We start from the raw sequence: 22,520 nt of genomic DNA on the forward strand, positions 1-22,520 counted from the left end.
ACTTTATATAAAAGGCTATTTTTTACTTATCCCCTTTTATAATTTAAATCTAATTATAGGCATCCTAAAAATTTAATTATGTATAAATCCTCGCGCTACTTAATCTCGCGATTATCTTATTAATAAGAGGAAGTGGATAATAATTTTTTATAAATATAGTATTTAGCCTGTGAAAATTTATATATACATAAACTTTGCTATTTTTCTTAGGTATATATAATAGCAGTACCCTAGCTAAAGATTTAGATAAATAAATTTATCCCTTTATAAATATAGTTTATATATACTTATAAATAACTGCAGTCTCCTGCAAAGAATAATAATAGAAGGGCCTAAATAATAGCTCCTTACCTTTCTTAATCTTAATTTTAAGATTAACCCCTTTATAATAAGGTGGAAGTTATTAGGATTTTTTTTTAAAAAAATAATTATAAGATCCCTGCACTAATCCAGCAGCTTATTACCTAATATAATCTATTTAATTTTTATTATACTAATCTAGAAGGATTATAACTAGTTCTTATAAACTTTTTTTATAAACTCTTCCGCGGATACCCCTTTAACCTAATAGTCTTGCTTTATAAAGGTTAATTCCTTTAAAGCCTAGATAGTCCGCGGGTTATAAATCTTTAACCATGGTATTCCCAGTATTATTTATTTTATGTCCAGGGAAATTACTATAAGTACCCTAAACTTCTTTTAGTTCCCGTGCAAGTCTTAAAGGTTTATATTTACCTTTATAATACCCTTATTCCGCACTTGCCCTTTATTAATAGCACGTGTGAATATTTAATATAACAAGATCTTCTATCCTGCCTGCTTTATAAAAAAAAAGGAACTATATTTACTTTACTTTTATAATTTATAAGCACCTTATAATTTATAATTACCCTGCTAGGTAAGATAATCTTTATAGGTAAGAATATTTACCTTATAAAAACCTAATTTATTTTTAGCTAAGATTATTTACTAGTAACTATAATTATTATTATAAGGTTCTTATATTATTTTTTATTCTTTATTTTTTTTTTAAGATATAAATAATCTAGTTTAATATATTTAATTTTTTTATAATAATAATACTAAGGCTCCTACTTCTTTTTTTTTTTATAAAAGCAGGCCTTTTAACCTTATATTTATTTATTTTCCGCAAGGATCCCTTATTCTTACTCTGCAAAGAGTTATTTAGTTTAAAATTTATATTTACAGGTTTTAAATTAGTACTAGTTTAATCTTATAATATAAAAGAAAGGCTTGGTTAAAGCTTGGTAACAAGGGATACTAATTCCGCAAGTATCTTTAGGAAGTATAGCTATTCGCGGACCTTTTACTTTATTACAGGTAAGTATAATTTAAAAAAGATTTATAAAAAAAATAGTATTAATTTAATTTCCTTGTTTTCCTAGCTTTAATTACTATTTTTTTTAATATTATAGGTATATATAGTTTAATTTATTCTTAGCTAGTTTTATATATAAAGTCTTACTTCATGCAGTATATAACTTATCCGCAGGATTTCTTAACTATTTAAGAAGAAACTCGTGAAGGTTTATTTATATTAGGTTTTTTAATATTTTAAACTTTATACTTTATAAACCTTGTAGTATTAAATTAAAATAAAGTATTACAAAGTTTAAGACCTTTTTTTATAAGAAATTATTTATTTTTTTAAAGGCCTAAACTCTTTTTATAAATATATAATAATTTATATAGCTTTTAGTGCTATACTAATCCTTTTTACTAGGTAATTATAAAATAAGAATTCTCTTTTCTAAAGGTATAAAAAAAGAGTCTAACCCTTCTTATATATGCCTGCAAGTAGTCTTATTTATAATATGTTTTTTATAAAGCTATTAAATTAGCTTTACTTATTTTAGTTTCTTTTTTTATAACCTTGCTTGCTTGCAAAGTTCTTTTAAAAATAGTTTCTTAAGCAGCTATAAGAAAAATAACTCCCCCTTATATAAAAATATAATAATTTTAAAGTTAGATTTTATCAAGCCTTCGCGAATAGCTATAAATAAACCTTCTTATAAGGGGTAAACAGGTGCTCCCTGGATAGTCTTATAAGAGATTATTTTTAGTTACCGCGAAGTTAACCAGGTTTGCGGTATAGGTGTAAATTACCCCTTATAAACTAAATATATTAATAAGTATTAAAATTATAAAGTCCTTGGCCTTAAAAGGGGTTTATAAATAATATAAAAGGGTATAATATACCTAAAAGAATAAAAATAAATAGGTTTAAAAGCCTTTCTTTAGAAACTAGCTTTATTATAAAATTAATATTAAAAATTAAAACTCTCCCCTTACAGAGGATAAGTATCCTTTATATATACTAAGTTAGCACGGGTATTAACTTAGCCTATCCGCGGAAGATCCTCCGCGGATATCTCTTAAGTTCTTGTGGAAGGGCTATGTACAATGTCATGGGCCTTATACTTATTCCTGGTCTTAAATTAAATTAATTAATAATATTTTATAAAGTAACCTAAGCTTTAAATAAATATATTTAATATACAGGCAAAAACTTAAAGGTCTTTAAATTAAAAATTTTTAATATATTAATATTTTTAAGGCTAACCTGGTATATTAAGACTTTAATATAAGCATAAAAATTTAGTTTAATACCTAAAAAATATATTATTTAATACCCTAGCTTTTAAAACATGCCTTAATTATATAATTAATAACTTAAATGTAATACTTATGGCTAATATATAAAGCAATAATCTTAGTATAAAAACTAGTTAAGTAAAGATTTATGATCTTTTATTTATATAACTTAAGATTAATTAAAGGTTAACCTATTATAAAACCTTTAAAAAATAAAAAAATAACTTACTTAGTAAGGGAAAGAAATCTTTTTTAGGGATAAAAAAAGCAGTTAATAAAGCGGTATACTGTAATTACAAAATTGAGAGTTTTTTCCTGAGTGTCCGTATAGGCCTCCGTAGGTGGGCAGGCAGGAAGAGAAAAGATCCACAGTCGGGGGTCGCGCCTTCTGGCCCCTGTTCAGTCATGTGACTTCTCGGCATCTGTGTTCCCATTCCCTTTCAATGAGTCCAATATTAAATGTTTTGTTTGTTCTTGTCCCTGTCATGGCGAACACATTGCTTATCCAAACCAAGCCCAATGCGCCGTGTATTCCTATTTAGGTGTTGCTTCAGTGACTCCCAATTACCTTCAGCATTCCATCAACTTCCAGCAATTCCACGATCTTGTCCGATTTGATCTCCGCAGCCAATGGTTACACCAAAGTGGTTCGAAGATCATGCAGCTCCCCTCTTGCTCGTGGCCTCCTGTTGTACGTATCAGGTCATTACGCAACGCCGCCTAACCGGCCCGTCTCAATATCAAATGCAACAATTCTTCCAGAGCATCTGACCCGTCTTTACATGATACCAATCCCAGATTCTCGGTCAACTGTTACTTTTACACCCGCCAGATTCATGGACTTCTGTCATGCACAACCATGCCAAGTCAACCAGAATCAGCGACAAAGGGTTGTCTACCCCTGAGCTGAAGTCTGCGTCATCATAGCACCCAGCACTCCGGTAGTATCCAACTGCTTGACGGCCTCAACAAAGGCCTCCACCTTCTTCGCCTTCTCCTCCATCATCGTCTTCTCCTTTGTCAGTTCGTCCACCCGCCGAGCCAGAGCGTCAAATCGCTCGTCTCTCTGAGTTTCAACGGCACCGAGCTGATTCTGCAGCTCTGCGTTCTTTTTCAGCGCTCGCTGCAATCTCTCCTCCAATCGCTTGACTTTCTGCACGTGCCCTAACACATACATGTTCACTTCTAGTTGGAAGTCGTCTCCGAGTGAGCTCCTTGGTGGTGATCTGCCGGGTGGCTTTAGTGGCACGGTCTTCGTTGCTTTCTGATAGTTTGGGCTCGGCATGTCCTCAGGTGCAGGTCCCGCTGGCCTGGGTATCGGTCGTAACTGCGTTGACAGCGGAGTCGCATTCGGCCCTTCCGCTCTCCGAGACGGAGCGGTCCCGACGACGGGACTATTCCCCATCCTATCGCGATCAACGGCGGCGCGTTTATTCGCTCGTGGTGAGGTATTAGGGGGTGCGATGGCATGCCTTTTCAGCGGCGATGGAGACGCAGCATCAAGCTCCCAGGGGCCTTTTCCCGTCGAGCTTGCTAGCTGCTGGGACGTCTAGACAGTGGATAAGAACCAGTCAGCGACCTGAAGCATCCCCGCGAAACAACAGTCCAAGTCGTCTAGACGGCAGCTCAACATACCACCGTCTCATCATCATCAGACCCACTCGAATCATCAGTGGTCTCCTCATCGGTCGACTCGCTATCCTCGTCAATACGATCCAAATCGTCCAGCGACTTCTCCGTATACATGCCAGCTCTCCTGGGCTGAAATCGATCAGAGCGCCTTCGCCCAGGCGTTGGCCCTCGACTGAAGCGTCGAGGCTCGAAATGGAACACGGCTCTTGTGGACCTCTCTCGTCTTCTCACTCTGTGCCCTCCAGCTGGTAATGTTCGCGGCCGACCATTTTTCAGCCGGCTGTATTGTTTCTGCACGGCCTGTGTAGTGCGATCAGGGAAGAGGTCCAGCTGCGGGGGGTGTTAGCTCAACAACCGCACAACAACACTTCTTCGGTCGCGGAATAGAACGAGCCAGGCAAATGAGACAGGTTGCGGGTTCACATCACCTTGTGAAAGTCGCGCCAACTTAATTGGCAATGAAACTTCTTGAGTCGCAATAGTCGTTCATTTTCTTCAGCCGACCAGCTCTCTCGGTGCTCTCTGCTGGGCATAGTGCGCGTCTGAGCTTGCCTAAGTCCAACTTTGATGTCAGGTACGCTTTTCAGTGATAAATGATAATCATTCACAATCTCTGGGGAAGGATTAATCGCGAATTCGAAGGCCATCTCACCTAGCGCAATTCGCCCGGCCAACGCCCGGGCGCACCGCGCGCCCCTTTTTCGTGCGTCACCATCGATGCAGGTTGGCTGCGGCGCTGCGGTACTTTCGCGGCTGCGCCGATAACAAAGCCTAGCCCCAGGTTCAGTGCCAGCGCTCGGGGCAGAGTTGCCTGGCAGCCTTCGACAGCCGGAGCCCGGAGATAGCGGGCCGCCGGGCTCACAGGGGTCCACTCCGTTATTATCCAACAGTCAATGTCGAATTGGGAACTGTCATTGGTAGTCTTCTCGATAACCAGCAAAACGCGTCATGTCTGGTAAATACAGATTTCAACCTTGACGCGTAGACAATCCCGGATGAGGATAGGAGCGTAAATCATTGTTAGTTGATTTCTTTGTCGTGGCTCGTCAGCATAGGCGTGTAACTCACCAACTCTATTCTGTACGCCATGTGTCATCTAACCATTGGATATGTTTCTTTCTTTTAATTTTCCAAAAAGAATGACCTGGTTTAATGTTTAATTCTCCAGAGATACCACGTCTGGCTCCCCTCCCAAGTCAGTTTGATTATGATCTGCTCGAAAATTAACCTAATCACATCAAGAACCCTTTTCGAGGTCTCAAGAAAATCGAAACTAAACGTACGTTTCAAGAAATACCAAAGCAGCAAGAGTAAGACTAGGTAGTTGCGAGAATTGGATACTCGACGCCAAACCCAGGAACACTCATCAATCATTTAGTCAAGTTTAGACAAACACTGAAGTTTGACCTTTCTACTTACTCTCGACGATAGTCGAAGTGGTCTGCAGCGTTTAGACGTGAAAGGCTCTATTCATCAATCTTGGAAGCCGGTTTGGATACTAGGCTCGAATATGTAGATAGTCCACTACCTCGTTATTCCCGTGTGTATCGCAGCCTGCTTCGTGTCAAAAGGGCCCCAATATATACATCTGACCATCACAGTTTGATTCGTACTCCAAGATTCTTCACGATGCAGTGGAAACACAAAAAGACGCGAGGATCCCCGCGCCCAAACCAGCATTTTGCATCTCTGATGGACGTAGTCATGAACGAAGGGGAGGTTCCATTATCTGTTATGCGTGGTCTATCAAGACATGGTTAATCATACGAGAGCCTCGTTGAGATTCGAGGATCGCCTTGTCAGGCAGCGACAAGGCAGAAATCTATACCAGTTCCAGAAAAAATCCTAGGATCCCAAAATCGCAGCTTTACACCGACACGAACAACCAAAAATGCACAAACATAGTTAATTATCCAATCCTATCCCAAACTACCCTACCTATCCACCACCAACAGGCTACACCCTCACTTAACCTCCAACCTCAACGCATCATACTGCACATACAACGAATCCGGCAAGAGGGCTGTCTCAACACTCGTCGCATTAAACGGCAGCGAGAGCACAAACTCATTGCGTCCCTTCTTGAGCTTCCCCGCATCAAACACAAACTTATGTTCCGTGTTCTGGCACTGCACGGCACTGCGCACCCCACACGATCCGCTCCGCCAGTACGGGATGTCCCATGTATCCTCGTAAACGCCATTAACGTTCACCGTCCATGGGAGATTATTGTAATCCGCAGGGTCAGGGTTCCACTTCGAGTTCCCGTTTGCATTCCGCGTGCCGGCGAGTTGGACGGTGAATGTTGCGGTTTTCGTATTCCGGAGCTGCGACTGTGACAGATCGAAGGTTATCGTCCAGTTGTTGACGTTCTCGTAGTACGACTCGTTGCGCAGGTGGTTTCCCTGAGCGGGAAAGAACGACCAGTGGATGTAGTTCAGGTCCGTTGCGGGATCGGATTTGCCGACGTGGTATGATACGCCCTCCGGAAAGTCAGACTCGTAGTCGTACTTGCCCCAGTAGATGCGGTATTGCTCGGGCTGCAGCGGTTTCGAGGTATCGGGTGCATAACCGTGCAGGTACTCGCCGGCGGATTTATCGGGCACACCGATGCGCCAGAGTTCGCGGCCGGCGGACTCTTCTTTCCAGGTGAAGGATTGCGATTTCGAGCCGGAGACCTTGACGTCGTCCTTGATGAACCAGCCGAAGATTTCGTCGGCGTAGAAGGTTACGCGATACGTCCCCTGCACAACGCGCGGAATGGAGAATGATCCCGACTTGTCGATTTCAGCCCAGTACTGCTTCGAATCTTTCTCGAAGACATTCAGCTGGAAATCCTGCCCGTTCTCTGAGAGCACGATGATCGGGTTCTTCGCGCCTTTCGGCAGATTCACTTTGCCCTTGAATGTTGTTCTTCCAGATGTCGGCACGTAATTGGGGACATGCTTCGCGATGCTATCATAGAACTCGGCGTTCCACGTCGGATCCGCGTACTGCGCTGCATCCGCCCTCAACTCGTCCAGACTCGTCTCCGGACCACCGCTGTTGAAATGGTAATACTGCGGCCCGAACGTGCGGTCAAAACCGTGCGTCAGATTCGGCGTCGGAGCACCGAAATGGCCCGAGACAATGTAATTGTAAACGATCCCGTCGACGACAAGGTCAGCGTGAATGGGTCCGCCGTAGTACGTCTCGCGCGTGTTATGCACCAGCCAAGCGCCGTATGTATTCCCGTCGCCGCTCGTCGAGCCGTCGGAGTAGTGCCCGTGTGTATCGTGGTCGCGCCAGCTCTCGGACAGCGTGTATTTCGTGAAGTAGTCGGAGTACTCACTCACATACGGGTCGGACGGCGTATCGCCGAGGTAAGTCGTTGCGTCTTGCACCGTGAGTTTCGACGTGGACGAGAGCGGCATAGGCCCGTAATTCCCCTCGCTGCCGGAGAAGTGTGTCCAGAGATTTGTATTCGGGCGGAAGAGCGTGCGCAGCTCACCGAGGCCGCGGTTGAAGTACACGGCGTCGTTGTAATACGTCACGCGGCTGAAGGCGTGTAGGCCTGTTTCCTCGCCGCGGAGGAAGAGGTACTGTGCTAGTGTCTGGTTCGTGGATTCGTAGGTATCATCCATGATGATTCCGACGTAGGGCGTTCCTGTTGAGTCTGTGCCGTTAACGATCGTGGGCTCTGCGCCTGGTGTCCAGAATCCGTCGGGTGTGCAGGAGCAGTCGAGGTAGGGTCCTTGTCCGGAGCTGCCGCTGAGGGGACCGAGGAGGTCCTGCCCGTCGAGGTTTGCGTCGACGACATGGCCGTTTGAGCGGGAGACGGCGATGGAGAGGCGGGTGTTTGAGATCTTGATATGGGTTGTGTTGGTGGTTGTTGTGAGAGCTGCGGTAGAAGAGGTCGCGAGGCCGAGGAAGAGCAGAGTCTTCCTGAGTGTGGGTGCGAACATCGCGAGTTGAGGCCTCAACGTGTTCCTGTTGCCTCTACCTGATCAGAATATTTTGGAATATATTGTCGCTATATAAAGCCCAATGGACGAACGGAAAACCGTCGGTTCCTTGCAGCATTAAGCCGAGGTCGCACCATCGCTCTACCCCGGAGATGAGCCCAATCTAAACAACAGGCGGGGTAGACTCCGGAGGGCTCTGGGGATGCTGCAGTCCACATTAGCCGATCCCTGAGCAATCTATAATCTGCACGTCATTTTGTTTGCCCTGATTTCCCGGCCTGCGATTATTGGTGGAATGCGGGGCGGGTTGAATTCCATATGCAGCCACTTATTGGCAGCTGAGCGAAGTATCTCCGCGAGCACTGTGTTTCGGTGTTTGATCGCCCGAGGTACACAGAGTTTAACCGTTTCGGTGAGCTGCCCTGCATCCAGGGTCTGATTCTGGTTACCATGATCTGGTAGTGATGACTGAGGAAGAGCCCGTGACCCCCGTTGCCCTATTTCACGTTGCCCCACCCTTCCAGGGGCAAGCTGAGGCCAAGCAAAGAGGATAAGAACAAGAAGTAATGAGTTCTTTGGGATACATCACTTCAATACATCGTCCCGCTCCTTCAACGGCATGGCATGTACCATAAGGACAAAGCCATCACTACACCCCCTCATCGCCCCCAACAAGCCTCGTCTCCGGCGCCCCAAGATAACTATACAACTGCCCCTCCAGACTGAGCACAATCTTCTCCAGATACACCTCCGGCGAATTCACACTCCATCTCAACGTATGTTGCCCCTTCTCCAGCCCATCGATAAGCACATCTCTCTTCCAAATGCCATCTGCCACTTCCGCGCTCCAGCCAGGCGGCGTGTCACCCGGTTCGTCTGGCTCTCCCAGAACACGCGTAAAGTTCGCAGGTTGATTATCGACGGTCAGAGAGTACTGCATTGGCAGATCAGGATCCGTGTCGAGAGCGCCGTTGATGTAGACGGTCGCATTGAAAGCTTCTGTCGTGTTAAAGAGGTAGATAGAGTACTCAACGAAGGCGGTTTTGGCGGCCTCGGTGGTTTGACGGGCGGCTTGGTATGGGCGGAGAGCAATTGAACCAGAGCGGCTGCGGGAGCCGAGGTGTGGAATATGTTTGAAAGCAACATCGGTGTTATTGTCGGACGACGAGCGCTGGAAGTGTTGTCCTTCGATTGATATGAATCCGCCGGATTCAGGGAAGCCGACGAATGCATCTGGTACGCGGATGTTCCGGATGGGGATGTGTATCAGGTCGAAGTACGTCGGTGCTGGATCCCATTCCACGCGTAACTGCACGGTCTCCGTGAAGTTTTCCGGGATTGAAGACCAGTCAATCGAGACTTCGAGCCTCTGCTGCGGGTGATCTTTTGTGAGTGTCCCATTGGTCTTCGATACGTGAATCCATGGCTCCGGTATGGAAACCGACCAGTCGAGAGGTTTGCGATGGTCGCCGCGATGGAAGAGCTCAATGATCCTTGTATCTGGGCCGTACGGGTCCATAGTTGGTAGAACAGGAGAGAAGCCTTCACCTGTCGGCAGCGAAGGGTTGATGGACGCGCAAACACGAGCCTGATAGTATGCGCTCATAGACTCCTCCACAAAGATCCCCAGGTTTCCAAATGCGTAGTCGAAGTCCTGTCTCAGCTGTACGTATGACAGATTTGCAAGGACATCTCGCGACGAAGGTCTCCAATCTGCGATTCCCATGTCGAATTTCGGAGTCGACATCATGCCCTCCCATTTGCCACCGGCGATGGAATTGTATTCCTGTGTCAGGTCGTAGTCGTCCTCAAAGTAGTTGAGCACATCTTGAGCGACCATGTTCGCAGAGTTTCGTCGTTCGAAGCTGAATTGCCGGTTTCGGCCTTGACCGAGGAGCGTCTGGTAGTAGTTGTAACCGGCTTGGGCGGGATATGTGAGAATATGGTACAAGGCATCGCGTCGCTCTTCAGGTAGGCTCTCGTGAATGTCTTGAACTGTCTCCGCAAGGATTTTCCAGTCTTTTAGAACGCGCTCGGCTTCGCGGAAATTGAGGATGGAGTATGTCGTGGGCTCTAGCATTTCGTACTTGCGCAAGCCAGCGAGATGACTGTACTCTAACAACGCCAATGCGATTTGTTCCGCATATTCGGCACCAAAGTCACGAGCTGCCAGTGCCTCGAGGTAGAAAGGGATGCTCTCAAAGTCAAACCGAGACGCATTCCAGGCCAAGTCGAAGGCGAGCGACATGGGGACTTCCATGGGCTTAATGTCGCCGACGTTTATGGCCCAGATTCTGTCAGCACCGCGCTCGTGTGCTTGGAATAGCTCTTTGTAGACTTTGGGCTGTGGGCATTTGTCAGTGCTGCCCGTTTGGTCAGATCGATATGCCCTACTAGGTTATTGTTGTTCTGCCATTTCCAACTCTTGGGGCGACCCACGTAGTCAAAGTGATAGTATAACTGGCAGCATTAGCATCATCAACAGGCTGATCGAGTGGAAGACGTACACCGATACCGCCAGACCTCTCGCGCTCTTCCTCAGTTGGTAACCGTTGCACATTCCCCCAATTATCATCCGAAAAAATCAGCGTCACATCATCTGGCGGGACAAGACCAGCCGCGTAATATGTCATGACTTCCTTGTACACCGTCCAAGCCTGGGGCACAGCATCAGTCCGATTGGCGTGGTATGTCGCTAGAAGTTCTCTCTGAGTTGCCCACACATCCTTGAGCACCGCAATTGGATCCTCAGCCTTAAGCGCCGAATCATTCTCCCCGCGCATGCCAATCGTAAAATACGTCTCGTTATCGCCAGCTCTCTTAACACCCTCTTCCATATACCTAACGACATTCTCCTTGTTCGTCTCCCAGTTCCAATCACCACCAAGTTCGTCAGATACAAGCTTCCACTCATTACTGGACCTCTGCATCGGCTCCGCATGGCTCGTAGAAACAACAATGCCCCAGTCATCGGCGAGCTGCTGGTTCCGCGGATCATCCGTGAAGAACGACCGGCCAGGTTTGGGGATCCACGACCCCCACATCGCAGGCCACATGAAGTTGGCTTTGAGGCGAATGAGGAGGTCGAAGACATGGCGGTAAAAGTCGGCGTCGAAGGTATAGTCCGTGCTATTTCCGGCTCTATGCCACCATCCTGTCAAGGCGGGCGCTTCGTCATTGATGAAGATTCCGCGGTACTTGACGCTGGGCGAGCCGGATGTTGTTGTTTTGTTGAGGGCGTAGATGGTTTCGTGCTTCGTTACTGGGACGTCTGCCCAGAAATGGAGTCTGTACTTGGTGAGTGTGATTGTCTAGAAGGCAGGAGAGGATGGGCCGTACGGCGACTTCCCGATTTGCTCTGAGAGCGTAAAAACTCCGAACATCGTTCCTCGCTTGTCACTTCCCACAATCACCAAGGCATGCTCGATACCAGGAAGAGGGTCTTGAACGAGGACAGTTTGGAACGTCTCCCAATGACCACGAATATCATGAATCGTGATTTTACCATCTTCTTCGAGCTTGGATGCCAATGACGAATTCGCTGTCGCGGCAATAATCACGAACTCCTGGGGGAACCCTTCTTCGCCGGAAATGCCACCACCCGCAGACCACTCCAACACACGACGCTCAACGCCAGTGACCTCTTCGAGATCAGAAGCCAAGCTGTCTGTCGCTATTTGAACACCGACAGGGTCGCTAGCATCCCGCAAGATTGGACCATTGCCGAACTCGATTGCTCCTTCAGAGGGCTCGAACGTCACCAACTGCTCGTCTAGCAATGCCTTGGTAAGTCCACACAGAAGGAGAATCGAGAGACTGGATATCCCTTTCATAGCGAATATCCAAGAGCAGACTTAGTGTAGGTCTCGTCTCGTCATCAACAAGTCCGTGTTGTCCTGAGACCTCGGATATCGTAACGAAGATATAGCTGAGCGTCGAGATCTCCACGACACCCTGCCCCAGGATCTACCGGCCCAATGGCTATGAGTTGGCCAAGTCGGGGTAACTCCACAACTGATTCGTGGAAATTATTAGATGCCCAGCATTCGGACACTTTTGTCCGTGACCATATGTCTCATGCGGTACTTGTTCCTCCGCTTAGCTAAAAGCGGACGCAGACCAAGCCCTATGTTGACCTCCATGATTCGTTATAGATTACCCCATGGGATTCCGCATCCTTGGTACCCAGTAGACTTCCTTGGCACCGGGGTAACTGAGCGGATATCTGGGGGAGATATACCGGACGGCGTCGAGCTTACGCCGACGATCTGCGCTGGCCATGTACAGTTCAGTCTTGGAAGGTCAATTGCGCCGTCGGCTACTGATGGATTGCATCATTAACCGATGAATGTCGCCGGCCTCTATACCGACACACAGAAACATCGTGCTGTTTGCTCGGGACATTACTCTGCCGACTCGAATGCCAATGTTGTTGTCGCAGGCGAAGGATGGGCTAGGTCTGAATAGGTGGCAACGTAGCCTCTGGGGACAAGATGGGCATCGTGTATAAGACCAGAGTCTTGGGCGAGGGGATCTCTGCTTCTTCTCGGATAACCGTCCCTACCGTCTCTTGCTAGTGAGCCTGTCTTCTGAACAGTCGACACAATGGTATTCCGGACGCTCGCTTCGGCACTGCTTGCGCTCGCCGCCTGCGCAAACGCGAAATGGATCGTCCCTGGTGCACGTTGGTATGATACCGACGGAAACCTCTTCAATGCCCATGCCGGAGGGCTTTGCGTCGACCAGGAAACCGGCAAGTTCTACTGGTTCGGCGAGTACAAGGTCCAAGGTCAGGTCGAGGGAGGCGGAATCTCCGTTTACAGTTCTGATGACCTTGCAACCTGGACCTCTCATGGATTGGCCCTAAGTAAGTGTCAGAAAGTTTACCCTGGAGAGCGTGTTGGCTGACGAGCATAGCGCCCATTGAGAACCACACTTACGTCTCCAACCATAACCGAATCCAGCGGCCCAAGGTTATATATAGCGAGGAGACGGGCGAATATCACGTAACTCTCTCCACCATCGACCTCTTCCCTCAGGTCATCGCTGATAAGCTTTCCAGATGTGGTGGCACGCCGACGACGACAGCTACTCCTGGCTGCTGCAAGGCCTCGCCACCTCACCCAATATCGCTGGACCCTACACGTTTGTATCGGCAACTTCGCCACTAGGAAATTGGTCGCAAGACTTTGGCGCCTTCACTGACTACAAGTCCGGCCAGTCGTACGCGCTCTATTCCAATGGCGACAGTGTTGAGGGCCGCGATGTTTATCTCAGCCGGTTTAACGAGAACCTCACTGCTGTTGAGGAGGTCACCTATCGGTTCCCAAAGTATGACTTTGAGGCGCCAACGATTATTCAGACCGAGAAGAGCTACTTTGCGCTCATGAGCCACAAGACGGGCTACCGGCCGAACAGTGAGTGGTCTCTGCTTGCTGGCCGTGGTGCGATAAGGTTGACTGAGTCTTGCGAACAGATGTCGTCGCCCTCCGCGCGGATAACCTTGAGGGACCCTGGTCGCAGCCATTTTTCGTCAGCCCGGCTTACACTCGGACATTCAGCACCCAAAGTGGATTCTCGTGGAGGATCGGTGGCAGCAAGAAGACGACGTATTTGTATATGGCTGATCAGGTTTGCGCACCTTCATCACCGGCACGTTATCGATCTTGTCTGACGTTCCATTCCTAGTGGGACCTGAATAGCCTTTGGGAGAGTCGGAACGTCTGGCTCCCTATTGAAATTGATGAGCGCGATGGTAGCCTTGAAGTCGTCTGGCATGACATATATGATCTCAACGTGCAAGTCCTTCTTGGTTACGGTCGATAAAGCTTCCCGAGTACTGATGGTTCTTCAGGAAAACCGGCGAGTGGAAACCCGTCAAGGGAAAGACATACATCTCCAAGCACGCCGAACTCTCCGGAGGCGCGTATCTGCAGGAAGCCGTAAGTCTTTACCTCCTGCTGCCTTTCGCTCATTATGCCTGAACTGACCATGATCAGAAATTCGCCAGCGGCAACCGCATCGCAACCGGAATTTACGGCAACGACAGCAAAGTTACCTTCACCGTCGACGGCCAAGGCGCCGACCAATGGGTCTCCTTCTACCACCAAAGTAAGTTCCGACCGATCCTTATGCCCTGCACATACTGACATTTGTCTCCCTAGACATCGACGACATGGGCTTCGGCGACCAGCCCCAAGGGCAACCAGACCGCATCAACGGCACCTGGCAGCTCCGTCGGATCAGCAGCGTCATCGTCAACGGTGACGAGGAGAATGTGCATACCCTTTACCAGAAGGACACGCACAAGGGGATCATTCTGTCCACGCCGCTTTTGCTGCCGCTCAAGGAGGGAAAGAACACGATCACGGTTGGTGGGTTACATAATGGGTTCGATTATAAGGGGGCGGATTTGGATCGTATTGTCGTTTACCCACCTGAGGGCGGGCAGAAGAAGAGGTCTTGGTGGTTGTGAGGGCTATTAGTCTGTCTCTCGGACAGGCGGAGGAATGAATACTTTGGCGACCTCGACGAAGCATAATGTTACCGCAGGAGCTTGGGATGTCCTCATGATTGTCAGCGAGCATCGACAGTGATTTTATGAAGTCCACATACAATGGACATCCCTTCGCCCTCCGCAGCTGCAAGAAAAGCAGGGCCAGTATTCCCGAGGACAAAGATTCGCATGGCTCACTTTAAGCATAGTTTTGCTTCTTTTTGCTGTTTAGTGATTGTCCTCTGTCTCAAAAATCAACCCTTTCGACGTAATAGTGCGTGTTATATGAAGGGATCTCGGTGACGGGCTCAAGGAGCAAGAAGTTGCAGATAATATATTGTCGAAACTTGGATTTGTAGATTCTTGGGGATGCTGTGTTGTTTGGGGAGGGAGCTTGAGATGCTTGCCTGTGCATTACCGTACATAAGCATTGCACCGTGATTGCACCATGAACCCGCGCGAATAGAACGACTCGAACAATCTGGAGAATTGTCTCAGCACGCTCAGAAGGAATCCAAGCTCAGCCATTGTGGCTTAAGAGTAAGGAGTTAAGGTTGCCCCAGGTGTAAGTTACAAAAGTGTTGCCCATCAATTGCACCGTGATTGCATTGTGATTGCCCAAACCCCCCGTGAAACCAAATAACATGGAAAGCGAGTCGAGGAAAAGGCAAGTATCTTTAGAGAAGCTTATGAGAGCTGCAAGGATAGGTGAAAGGAGGAAGAAGAAGAAGCCTTGGTAGTGTCGGTGGTGGAGTTGGTACCCAGGACGTTGGACTTCGTTGGCGACGGGGTAATCGACGGAATCCCAGGGCTATGGTACTCCGTACTGTTTGTGGGTATGCTTGACCTGAACGCGGCTCAAGCTTGATGCCCTCCAAGCTTCGAGAGTTGAGACCGGGCCCCGGTGCGGTGCTTCCTACTCGACTCGGCTCGAAGAGCAATGTATATATATGTAAGGGAATAGATGCGTCCTCCAGAGTTGACTCTTTACGATCATACACGGTCATAGGGCCGGGACGGCCTACTGCTATCCCCATTCTCGTCGTGAGCAGGCAGGTATGATAATCCCCGCCCTTTTCAAGGCAGAGGCAGATAATGACGGATCTCGCGGGCTTTGAAAAGCACTCCGTATACTCCGTAAATGCTGGGCGTACTCCACACCCCGGATTTTGTGCTTAGTATGCTAGGCTAGCCAACCCGGTCGGATGCTAAGCAGCGATTGGATAGCGACACAGCGCAATATCGACGTCGAAGGTAACAACAAAGATACAAGGCTGCTCCTCGACTCACTCGATCGAGTTTGAGTCGTTGCTGAGGTATTTACGGAGAAGTTGGCTTGAAGATTGCCACTGGATATCGATGATATGATGGTTTATTGGGGATCCTGTTCTCGGCAACGCAGGTTCAATCCCGGTACCTGAGCCTATACCGACATAAGCTAGTCTTTCCGGACCGCAGCATTTTGTCAAAATAATGGCCTGATAGAGGGCTCGCTAGAGGTCTGGTTAGCGACACAAGGTCCCGCTGCGGTCGCACTTGCTGCAGGCCAGAAGGTGCCTGGTGCGCGATGCACCCGCAGGTGTAAAACAGACTAAGGCAAAGCCGAAGCTACTCCGGACTCCCTAAGCATAGCCCCGCTCTCCTAGGTACACCCGTTCGCATTGTGATCGATCGTCCTTGGCCCCAAGTGGCGTCTTGAGCGATTCTTGGCGGCCAACCAATTCAACGTTTCGTGGACTCGCTGAGGCTTATCATGTCTCTGGCCGGTAGCGACTGCGATGGCAGCTTGCAAACTGGCTTTCCAGTAGTCCATGTTTACCAACTGACGGAGACAGGCTTGGACCGACGGCATGGGCCGCGTGGACAGTATCTACGACGGATGTGCTCCGGAGTAGTTCGTACAACATGGTGTAAATGACGGCTAGAAAGTACCTGGTAACGTAAGTATCTGACCGTCACGCGGACAGCAGGAAACAAGTCATGCATGTAAAAGGGGGAGGACGATCTTGGGAAGGCACTAAGTTACTAACCTATTAGCTTTGGCGCCGCCGAGAACTACCTAGGCTCGTCCCACATAGATAACGCAACCCCTCTATGTGACCTGTCAAATAAGGATTCCTTTGTCTGGTTGTCTGGTCTGAGAGGCAATTCGCCCGGGCCAAGATGGGCGAAGCCGTGAAAGTGGCACCCTGCTGGTGGCGCTAAATGCTCATGACATGATGACCTAGGTAAATGACGAGCAGCGATGACCGGGGATACGGCTTGCCGCTTGTCGAGACACGACTTGTTTTTGCTGCTCTTGGACGGCGTCCATGGTTTGTGCTGACAGCGACGCTTAAGTTTATATTCATCCAAGCAAGCAATGGATGGGCTGATTGAATTTGAGTTCGACACCGCCATTTGGGATGGTCTTTCGCATGTTGAACTGGAGGGATGGTGGAGGGAGAGAAACTTGGCGAGAAAAAGCAATGGTGCATTAGGCGCCGTATCATTGGGTGCCGGTACTGGCGGCTTGGCGCTTCCACACAGAACAAAGACCGTGCCGCACGCCTTCTGCGCCCCAGAACTTCTAGACCTCCTCTGTGCCGCTTAACCATATCAACATCCCTGCAATCTCTCTCTCATGATTCAATTGACGTGAGGATATGCGAACTTGGACAAGCTGATTCTGCCTTGGTCGGACAGGTTCTCTTTAGACGTGCCTCTTCTTCGCTTCCAACAATCGTACTTTTGCTCCTTGTCGGCGCCAACCTGCAGCGGGGTGCGCCTTCCTTTTCCATACCAACAACGATGTGCCGCGGGAAGTTGAGTGGACGAGGATCCCTGCTGGTTTTCCTGGCTTTCTTTGTCGACTTTGATCTTGCTTTCCTTCGATTCATCAAGTGCACGACGGCAGCCCGCAGGCATTCATTTCAGAGCGACATCTAGCCCATCCATTTGCGTCGTCTGAAATGCTCGACCATGGACAGGAAGGGACTATAGACTCGTCTTGTGTCTCCACACCACCAAAGCCCAAATCCTGTACGGGAAGCCACTCGGCCGCCGTGCAGACGGTGACGGCAACGGCAACATACTCTTCGAACGTCAATCTGTCCCTGGGAGTTCCCCTCTCCACCAATTCTCCCTACAAAAGCCAGTTTTCCAAGAATGCCAACATGTCCAACTCTCCACGCACTCCCCGGAAACGCACAGTTCATCCCGAGACGCAGCCTCTTCGCTGGACCGACGAGCAGAGACTCAAGTTGCGCGTTCTAAGGCAGCAGCTTAGTCACTTGAATTTCACGGAGTTTTTCCAGGTCCGTGCCTCATTGCCTTCACATCTTCAGGTCCTTGCACTCTTGTTGACATCTTCTGATGACTCTTTAGCTGGTTGGACCCGAGTTCCCCGGTCGATCTAAGTCTGCTTTGACGCAGGAATGTCAGGTCTGTCGTGCTAAAGATGTCCTGGTGCCTATTGGCATTCACTCATTTGATGCAGAAGATGGAAAGACTCAATACCGAACGGCGGTTACAGTGTATCAAGGACCGAAGGCAGGAGCACACCACGGTATCTAAGCCTGTCAAACGTCCCCTTGGTGATCATTTCGAACACCTGAATCGTCGATCGCCAAAGGAACCCAAACTGGAAAATCATACAGCGGAGGAAAGCAGTGACGATGGCGGGGATATTGAGTTTAGCGGCGAGAGGCAACCAGTATGTTGACAATTCACATACCTATCTTCGCCCGCTAATGGCTTCCTGTCACAGAGCTTTTCTCGTCAGTCGCCGACCGTGCCATGTTCACGCGAGAATCCTCTGCGTAGCCCGACGATTGTACAATCGTCCGGGCCTCAACAGCAAAGCAAGCCCAACATGCAGTACAGACCAAAATCATACACCTCCCCTAATAGTGCCGCGACTCCTGCTCCTGTCAAAACCGCCAAGTCTAGACCGGACGTTCCACCTCAGGACTACCCTTCACAGCGCCGTGTAGCTGAAAGGACGGCGTCTTCATCCTCCTCGGCCGATACTCAACCTAGGTCACCAAGCATTACCAACCCAAACCATACAGTTGGTACGACCAAAGATCCTAGGTCAACCCCACAAACTAACGGGACCCGTGGTACGCCTGAAAATGACGTCACCCGTCTCACTGACTCGAAGCATCCCGCACCGAGCCATCCTTCTCTACAACTACCACCGAAGCCACCCACCCCCCTGCCAACTCCTCAACAGACATCCCTGCAACAGCCAATCACAATCAGTCAGCAATCAACTTCTCAGGAGCATACTTCTCAACAGCCAGTCCATCAGCAGCCATTTTACCAGAAGCCAGTCCATCAACAACATCCTCAGCAACAACCTACCACTCAACAGCCGCTAGGACCCCCAGGCGAGCCTAATAAGCCATATATAGAGCAGTTAACAGGAGATCAATGTCTTGATGGGGCGGTTCACCTTCTCGCTCGTCTGACGCGGATACGCGTCGCAGAGGGCATGGAACAAGGAGAAAGGCTAAACGAAAACGCTGTCCTTCAGCAAAGGATATCTGACCTCGAGTCCCGGCTTGAGGTCCAAACCGAACAGCTAGAATCAGGAAACACAAAACTGCTTGCCATGGAAAAAGAGCTCGCAGAAACAAAAATGGAACTGCTGGAGATAAGAAAGGAAAGGAAAGCTGAAGCCAAGATGATAAACGAGCTCGGCAAGGCACTCGGGCTACTGGGCAATGCGGCAAAGCAGTTCACTACCCCGGGTGGGCAGTTCCTGGCGTCGTCCACTGGAGCTGCAAGTTGATGATAGCGGAACATATAATGGAGCCCATGTGCTTACGGTGGGGCCTTTCTTTCCAGACACCAGTCACACCACAGCATTCTGCTTAAGCCTGGCACGTGATATAGTGGGTCCCATGTGCTTAAGGGTTATGCCCTGACACGAATACACCTTTGTACGGCAGCCTTACTATTCACCTAATATATATACAAATCTCTTTGTTTGGTGTCTTTGCGAAAGACATGCAGTCACAGCCCGGGACCGACATCATCCATGTTATTGATGGCGAAGGTATAGAATTGAACCAGCGAGCCGTCTTTACTATACAACACAAACATTATGCATACAGTAGACCAGGCTTAAATATATCCATAAATGATCTCGAGTCGGGTTACATATTTTAGCAACAGCCACCTCATGCCAATGAGGGCTGAACTATAACAAAATATATAAGTCAATGAGCTTGCCACGCAGCCCTGCGGACTGGGAGCACCCGTGCCTTTCAGCTTCCGTGTCCCCCACTCCACAACTCACCTTATGGACAAAGCAATTTCAAGACACAGCTTAGCTTCCCAACCGTTGCTATAAAGGTCTGCGTGTCCTCCATGAACACTCAAGTGCTTTGTCTTGTTAGAATTCGACCAAAGCCTACAAACCCAGCGAACGCCCTACCCCTTAAGGGTAGATTGTATGTGTGTGTGGGTATTGTGACTTACCTTCCATAACCTACCATACCATGAAGACTAGACTTTCCGTAGATAACGGCAGCGATTCAAAGCCTGCACCGGTATTGATTCCATCTAGAAGTGCTCGTTGCGCGCGATATTCTTGATTCACTCTCGAAACGTGGCCATAATGGGTGTCGCTCGCAACTAGTTAGGGCGAATTGCTTCGTCGTCGTCGTTGTCGTCGCTGGAGGTTGTCATAATTTGGAAAATCGGTCGGAAGATTCCGTCCCATCGTGAGAAGTACACATGGAAGATATGGTTGCGCATTACCGTGTCACTGGCTCGTGTGTTATCGTACGCTCGCGAGACAGGGAGACAATGAAGCTTCTTGATCGAGGTTTGCGATGGGTGGGGCGCTGGTGTGGCGTTTAACCACGCGACCGCAAACTTGGGAAGCTCGATAATAGCGATGCCTTGAAAGGATACGACGGTATCAGTGGTGTTCGGATGTCGCTCGGACCATTGAATATATAAATGGTAAATTAATCACCAAAGGCTTCTGACTCGCCCCAGGTGGCCGCTGAGGCTGTCATAACTGACTGGCGACTTGCAGTCCTCCCAGCATAGGCAGCTTGTTACGATCAGGCTGCTCATCGGCCGGTTCCAAATAACACTACCACACAGAAATCGAACGGACGAAGGCTTGGCTTTTTTAATCCTTTGACTATCTCAGTGTGGTAGTGAGACTGGAAACAGCCAGCGAAGAACAACAAAAAAGAGAGAGAAGTTCATGGTCAGACACGCGAATCAAGGGATTTCCTCTGATCTAGCGATATTCCCCTTCTCGACAAGTGAGCCACACAAAAGTGCCCGACGGTAAGGGCAAGCAAACCAGAGACTCCTCACGGTCACCACACGGTCATGACTCTCTATTTTCGAGATAAGGACATTGAAATCGACGGGCTTCCCAGATGCCTATACCCTCACCTGCAACCTTATGCGAAGAAACAATCTTTGTATATGACGGCCAAGGCCGCAGCCACAAGCACAGGTATTCATTTATCGCCAATTTAGAAGATAGGCTGGGCGAACGAGCGTACACTTCAGATATACTGGAAAACAGAATGAGAAAGGGCTACTAGGGAGGTGATAGGTTGAGGAAAGTAAGCATCACAATATCAGCAAAAGGACGCATCCTTTACCTTGGGCAGCTTTATATTGTTCGGGAACATTGGTTCCATATGGCTGCTCAATATACTTGCTACGTAAGGAAAGATCTGCTTAGAATTGGTTTTCTTTAATTGGGGCAACTTGAGTTGCACATGTGTGACCAGGCATGGGGGCCATGATGGTCTAGGTACGATCTGGCTTATTTTGCTTTCACCGAGATGACAAATCCGGTCTGTAGTTCGATAAGGGCGAGAAGTTCAACGCAGGTTATCCCCCACCCCCTCATGATCTAGTATATGTAAGCAACTGTCGAGAGGAGAATGTGCATGCTATATGCAGTTTCTGAAATCTATAGGAATGATATTAGGGAACAGTGTATTCCGACCCGCATTGGATCTCTAAGCCAGTGCAAAGACAGACAAAGAAACAGGAACAGAGATCTTGAACGTTTAACTCCTGTGTCGCCCCATCCGAAACACCCATTTATATATGCAAGCAGGGCGCTGATGGCCCCAAGATATCGCCCATCCCAATAACCGCTCCAAGGAGTGGGAAGATACATCGGGTCAAATGCAGCCATCCCCATTTTACAACCAGCCCCCTCGCTTCCTCAAATGGTATTGTCTGTGTCGCAGATGTCGTTGTAGCATGTTCGAAGAGTACATTGTTGGTTGGCAGCATGATCAGCAGCGTAAAGGCGGACATAAGCATCGTGACTGCTCCGGCAGTTACTAGACTCCCCCAAGGTCTGCCGTTGGATCTCCGTCGATAAGCGGATATCGCGTATAATGTGAGAGTAGTGGCGGCCATTGTCGGGTGTCCAAGGTGCCCGTAGTGATACATGCGAAGCCACTGGTGGAGAAGAGGGCCAGGTGTTGTGATGGTGTCGAGCCAGACGGGGATTGTGAGGAAGGTTATCGTCATCATTGAGCCTAGAATAGATACTTAGCACTGTTGACCAAAAGGGAGCCAAGGTAGTTATGTACCGGAAAGCATTGACCCTGTTACAATGGCAGTGGCCTGGAGGCCTGTTGTGAATGATGACCCTGATGCCATAAGGGAAACAAACGAGCGTGTGCACAATCTCCGTGGAATGATTTTGCGCTCTTGGGCAGAGATCGGCAGCGCCTAGTGTGCGGATGGTTCCAGAATGGGGAGATATATGGAATCCGGGAGACAAAGAAGTCATAAGATCGGGATAAATTTCCCGAGGCTCACTGGCCGAGCATGCGCCCTTTGCA

At 48.5% G+C, this 22,520-nt stretch overlaps 6 protein-coding genes across 6 annotated transcripts; 2 read left to right on the plus strand and 4 right to left on the minus strand.

Moving 5' to 3' along the window:
• Positions 1 to 3,372: 3,372 nt before the first annotated feature.
• On the minus strand, positions 3,373 to 4,233 carry BDW74DRAFT_8116 (uncharacterized protein). The gene has a single exon (XM_073733809.1). The coding sequence runs from the start codon at positions 4,019 to 4,021 to the stop codon at positions 3,512 to 3,514; it is 510 nt and encodes a 169-aa protein (XP_073590138.1). The 5' UTR covers positions 4,022 to 4,233; the 3' UTR covers positions 3,373 to 3,511.
• A 1,869-nt stretch (positions 4,234 to 6,102) lies between these two features.
• On the minus strand, positions 6,103 to 8,334 carry BDW74DRAFT_8124 (uncharacterized protein). The gene has a single exon (XM_073733813.1). The coding sequence runs from the start codon at positions 8,190 to 8,192 to the stop codon at positions 6,213 to 6,215; it is 1,980 nt and encodes a 659-aa protein (XP_073590139.1). The 5' UTR covers positions 8,193 to 8,334; the 3' UTR covers positions 6,103 to 6,212.
• A 408-nt stretch (positions 8,335 to 8,742) lies between these two features.
• Positions 8,743 to 12,234, minus strand: BDW74DRAFT_184768 (uncharacterized protein). The gene is made up of 4 exons (XM_073730890.1): positions 11,532 to 12,234; positions 10,700 to 11,480; positions 10,587 to 10,652; positions 8,743 to 10,536 (listed from the first exon to the last, which is right to left on the minus strand). Exons 1-4 carry the CDS (start codon positions 12,023 to 12,025, stop codon positions 8,842 to 8,844), a joined length of 3,036 nt encoding a protein of 1,011 aa, XP_073590140.1. The 5' UTR covers positions 12,026 to 12,234; the 3' UTR covers positions 8,743 to 8,841.
• Positions 12,235 to 12,797: 563 nt separating this feature from the next.
• Positions 12,798 to 14,667, plus strand: BDW74DRAFT_172879 (uncharacterized protein; the record flags this gene model as incomplete). The annotated part of the gene is made up of 8 exons (XM_073727685.1): positions 12,798 to 13,059; positions 13,110 to 13,198; positions 13,255 to 13,609; positions 13,669 to 13,823; positions 13,881 to 13,988; positions 14,060 to 14,134; positions 14,192 to 14,303; positions 14,357 to 14,667. The coding sequence occupies 8 exons, from the start codon at positions 12,798 to 12,800 to the stop codon at positions 14,665 to 14,667; spliced, it is 1,467 nt and encodes a 488-aa protein (XP_073590141.1).
• A 3,170-nt stretch (positions 14,668 to 17,837) lies between these two features.
• On the plus strand, positions 17,838 to 19,309 carry BDW74DRAFT_8166 (uncharacterized protein). Its single transcript, XM_073733817.1, has 4 exons — positions 17,838 to 17,984; positions 18,055 to 18,382; positions 18,437 to 19,079; positions 19,127 to 19,309. The coding sequence occupies exons 2-4, from the start codon at positions 18,128 to 18,130 to the stop codon at positions 19,219 to 19,221; spliced, it is 993 nt and encodes a 330-aa protein (XP_073590142.1). The 5' UTR covers positions 17,838 to 17,984; positions 18,055 to 18,127; the 3' UTR covers positions 19,222 to 19,309.
• A 2,099-nt stretch (positions 19,310 to 21,408) lies between these two features.
• On the minus strand, positions 21,409 to 22,287 carry BDW74DRAFT_142880 (DUF1772 domain-containing protein). The gene has a single exon (XM_073722788.1). The coding sequence runs from the start codon at positions 22,204 to 22,206 to the stop codon at positions 21,763 to 21,765; it is 444 nt and encodes a 147-aa protein (XP_073590143.1). The 5' UTR covers positions 22,207 to 22,287; the 3' UTR covers positions 21,409 to 21,762.
• Between the last annotated feature and the right edge of the window lie 233 nt (positions 22,288 to 22,520).

This window comes from Aspergillus multicolor (assembly GCF_047715735.1).
Source record: "Aspergillus multicolor strain CBS 133.54 unplaced genomic scaffold BDW74scaffold_1, whole genome shotgun sequence".
Classification (NCBI taxonomy): Eukaryota; Fungi; Ascomycota; class Eurotiomycetes; order Eurotiales; family Aspergillaceae; genus Aspergillus; species Aspergillus multicolor.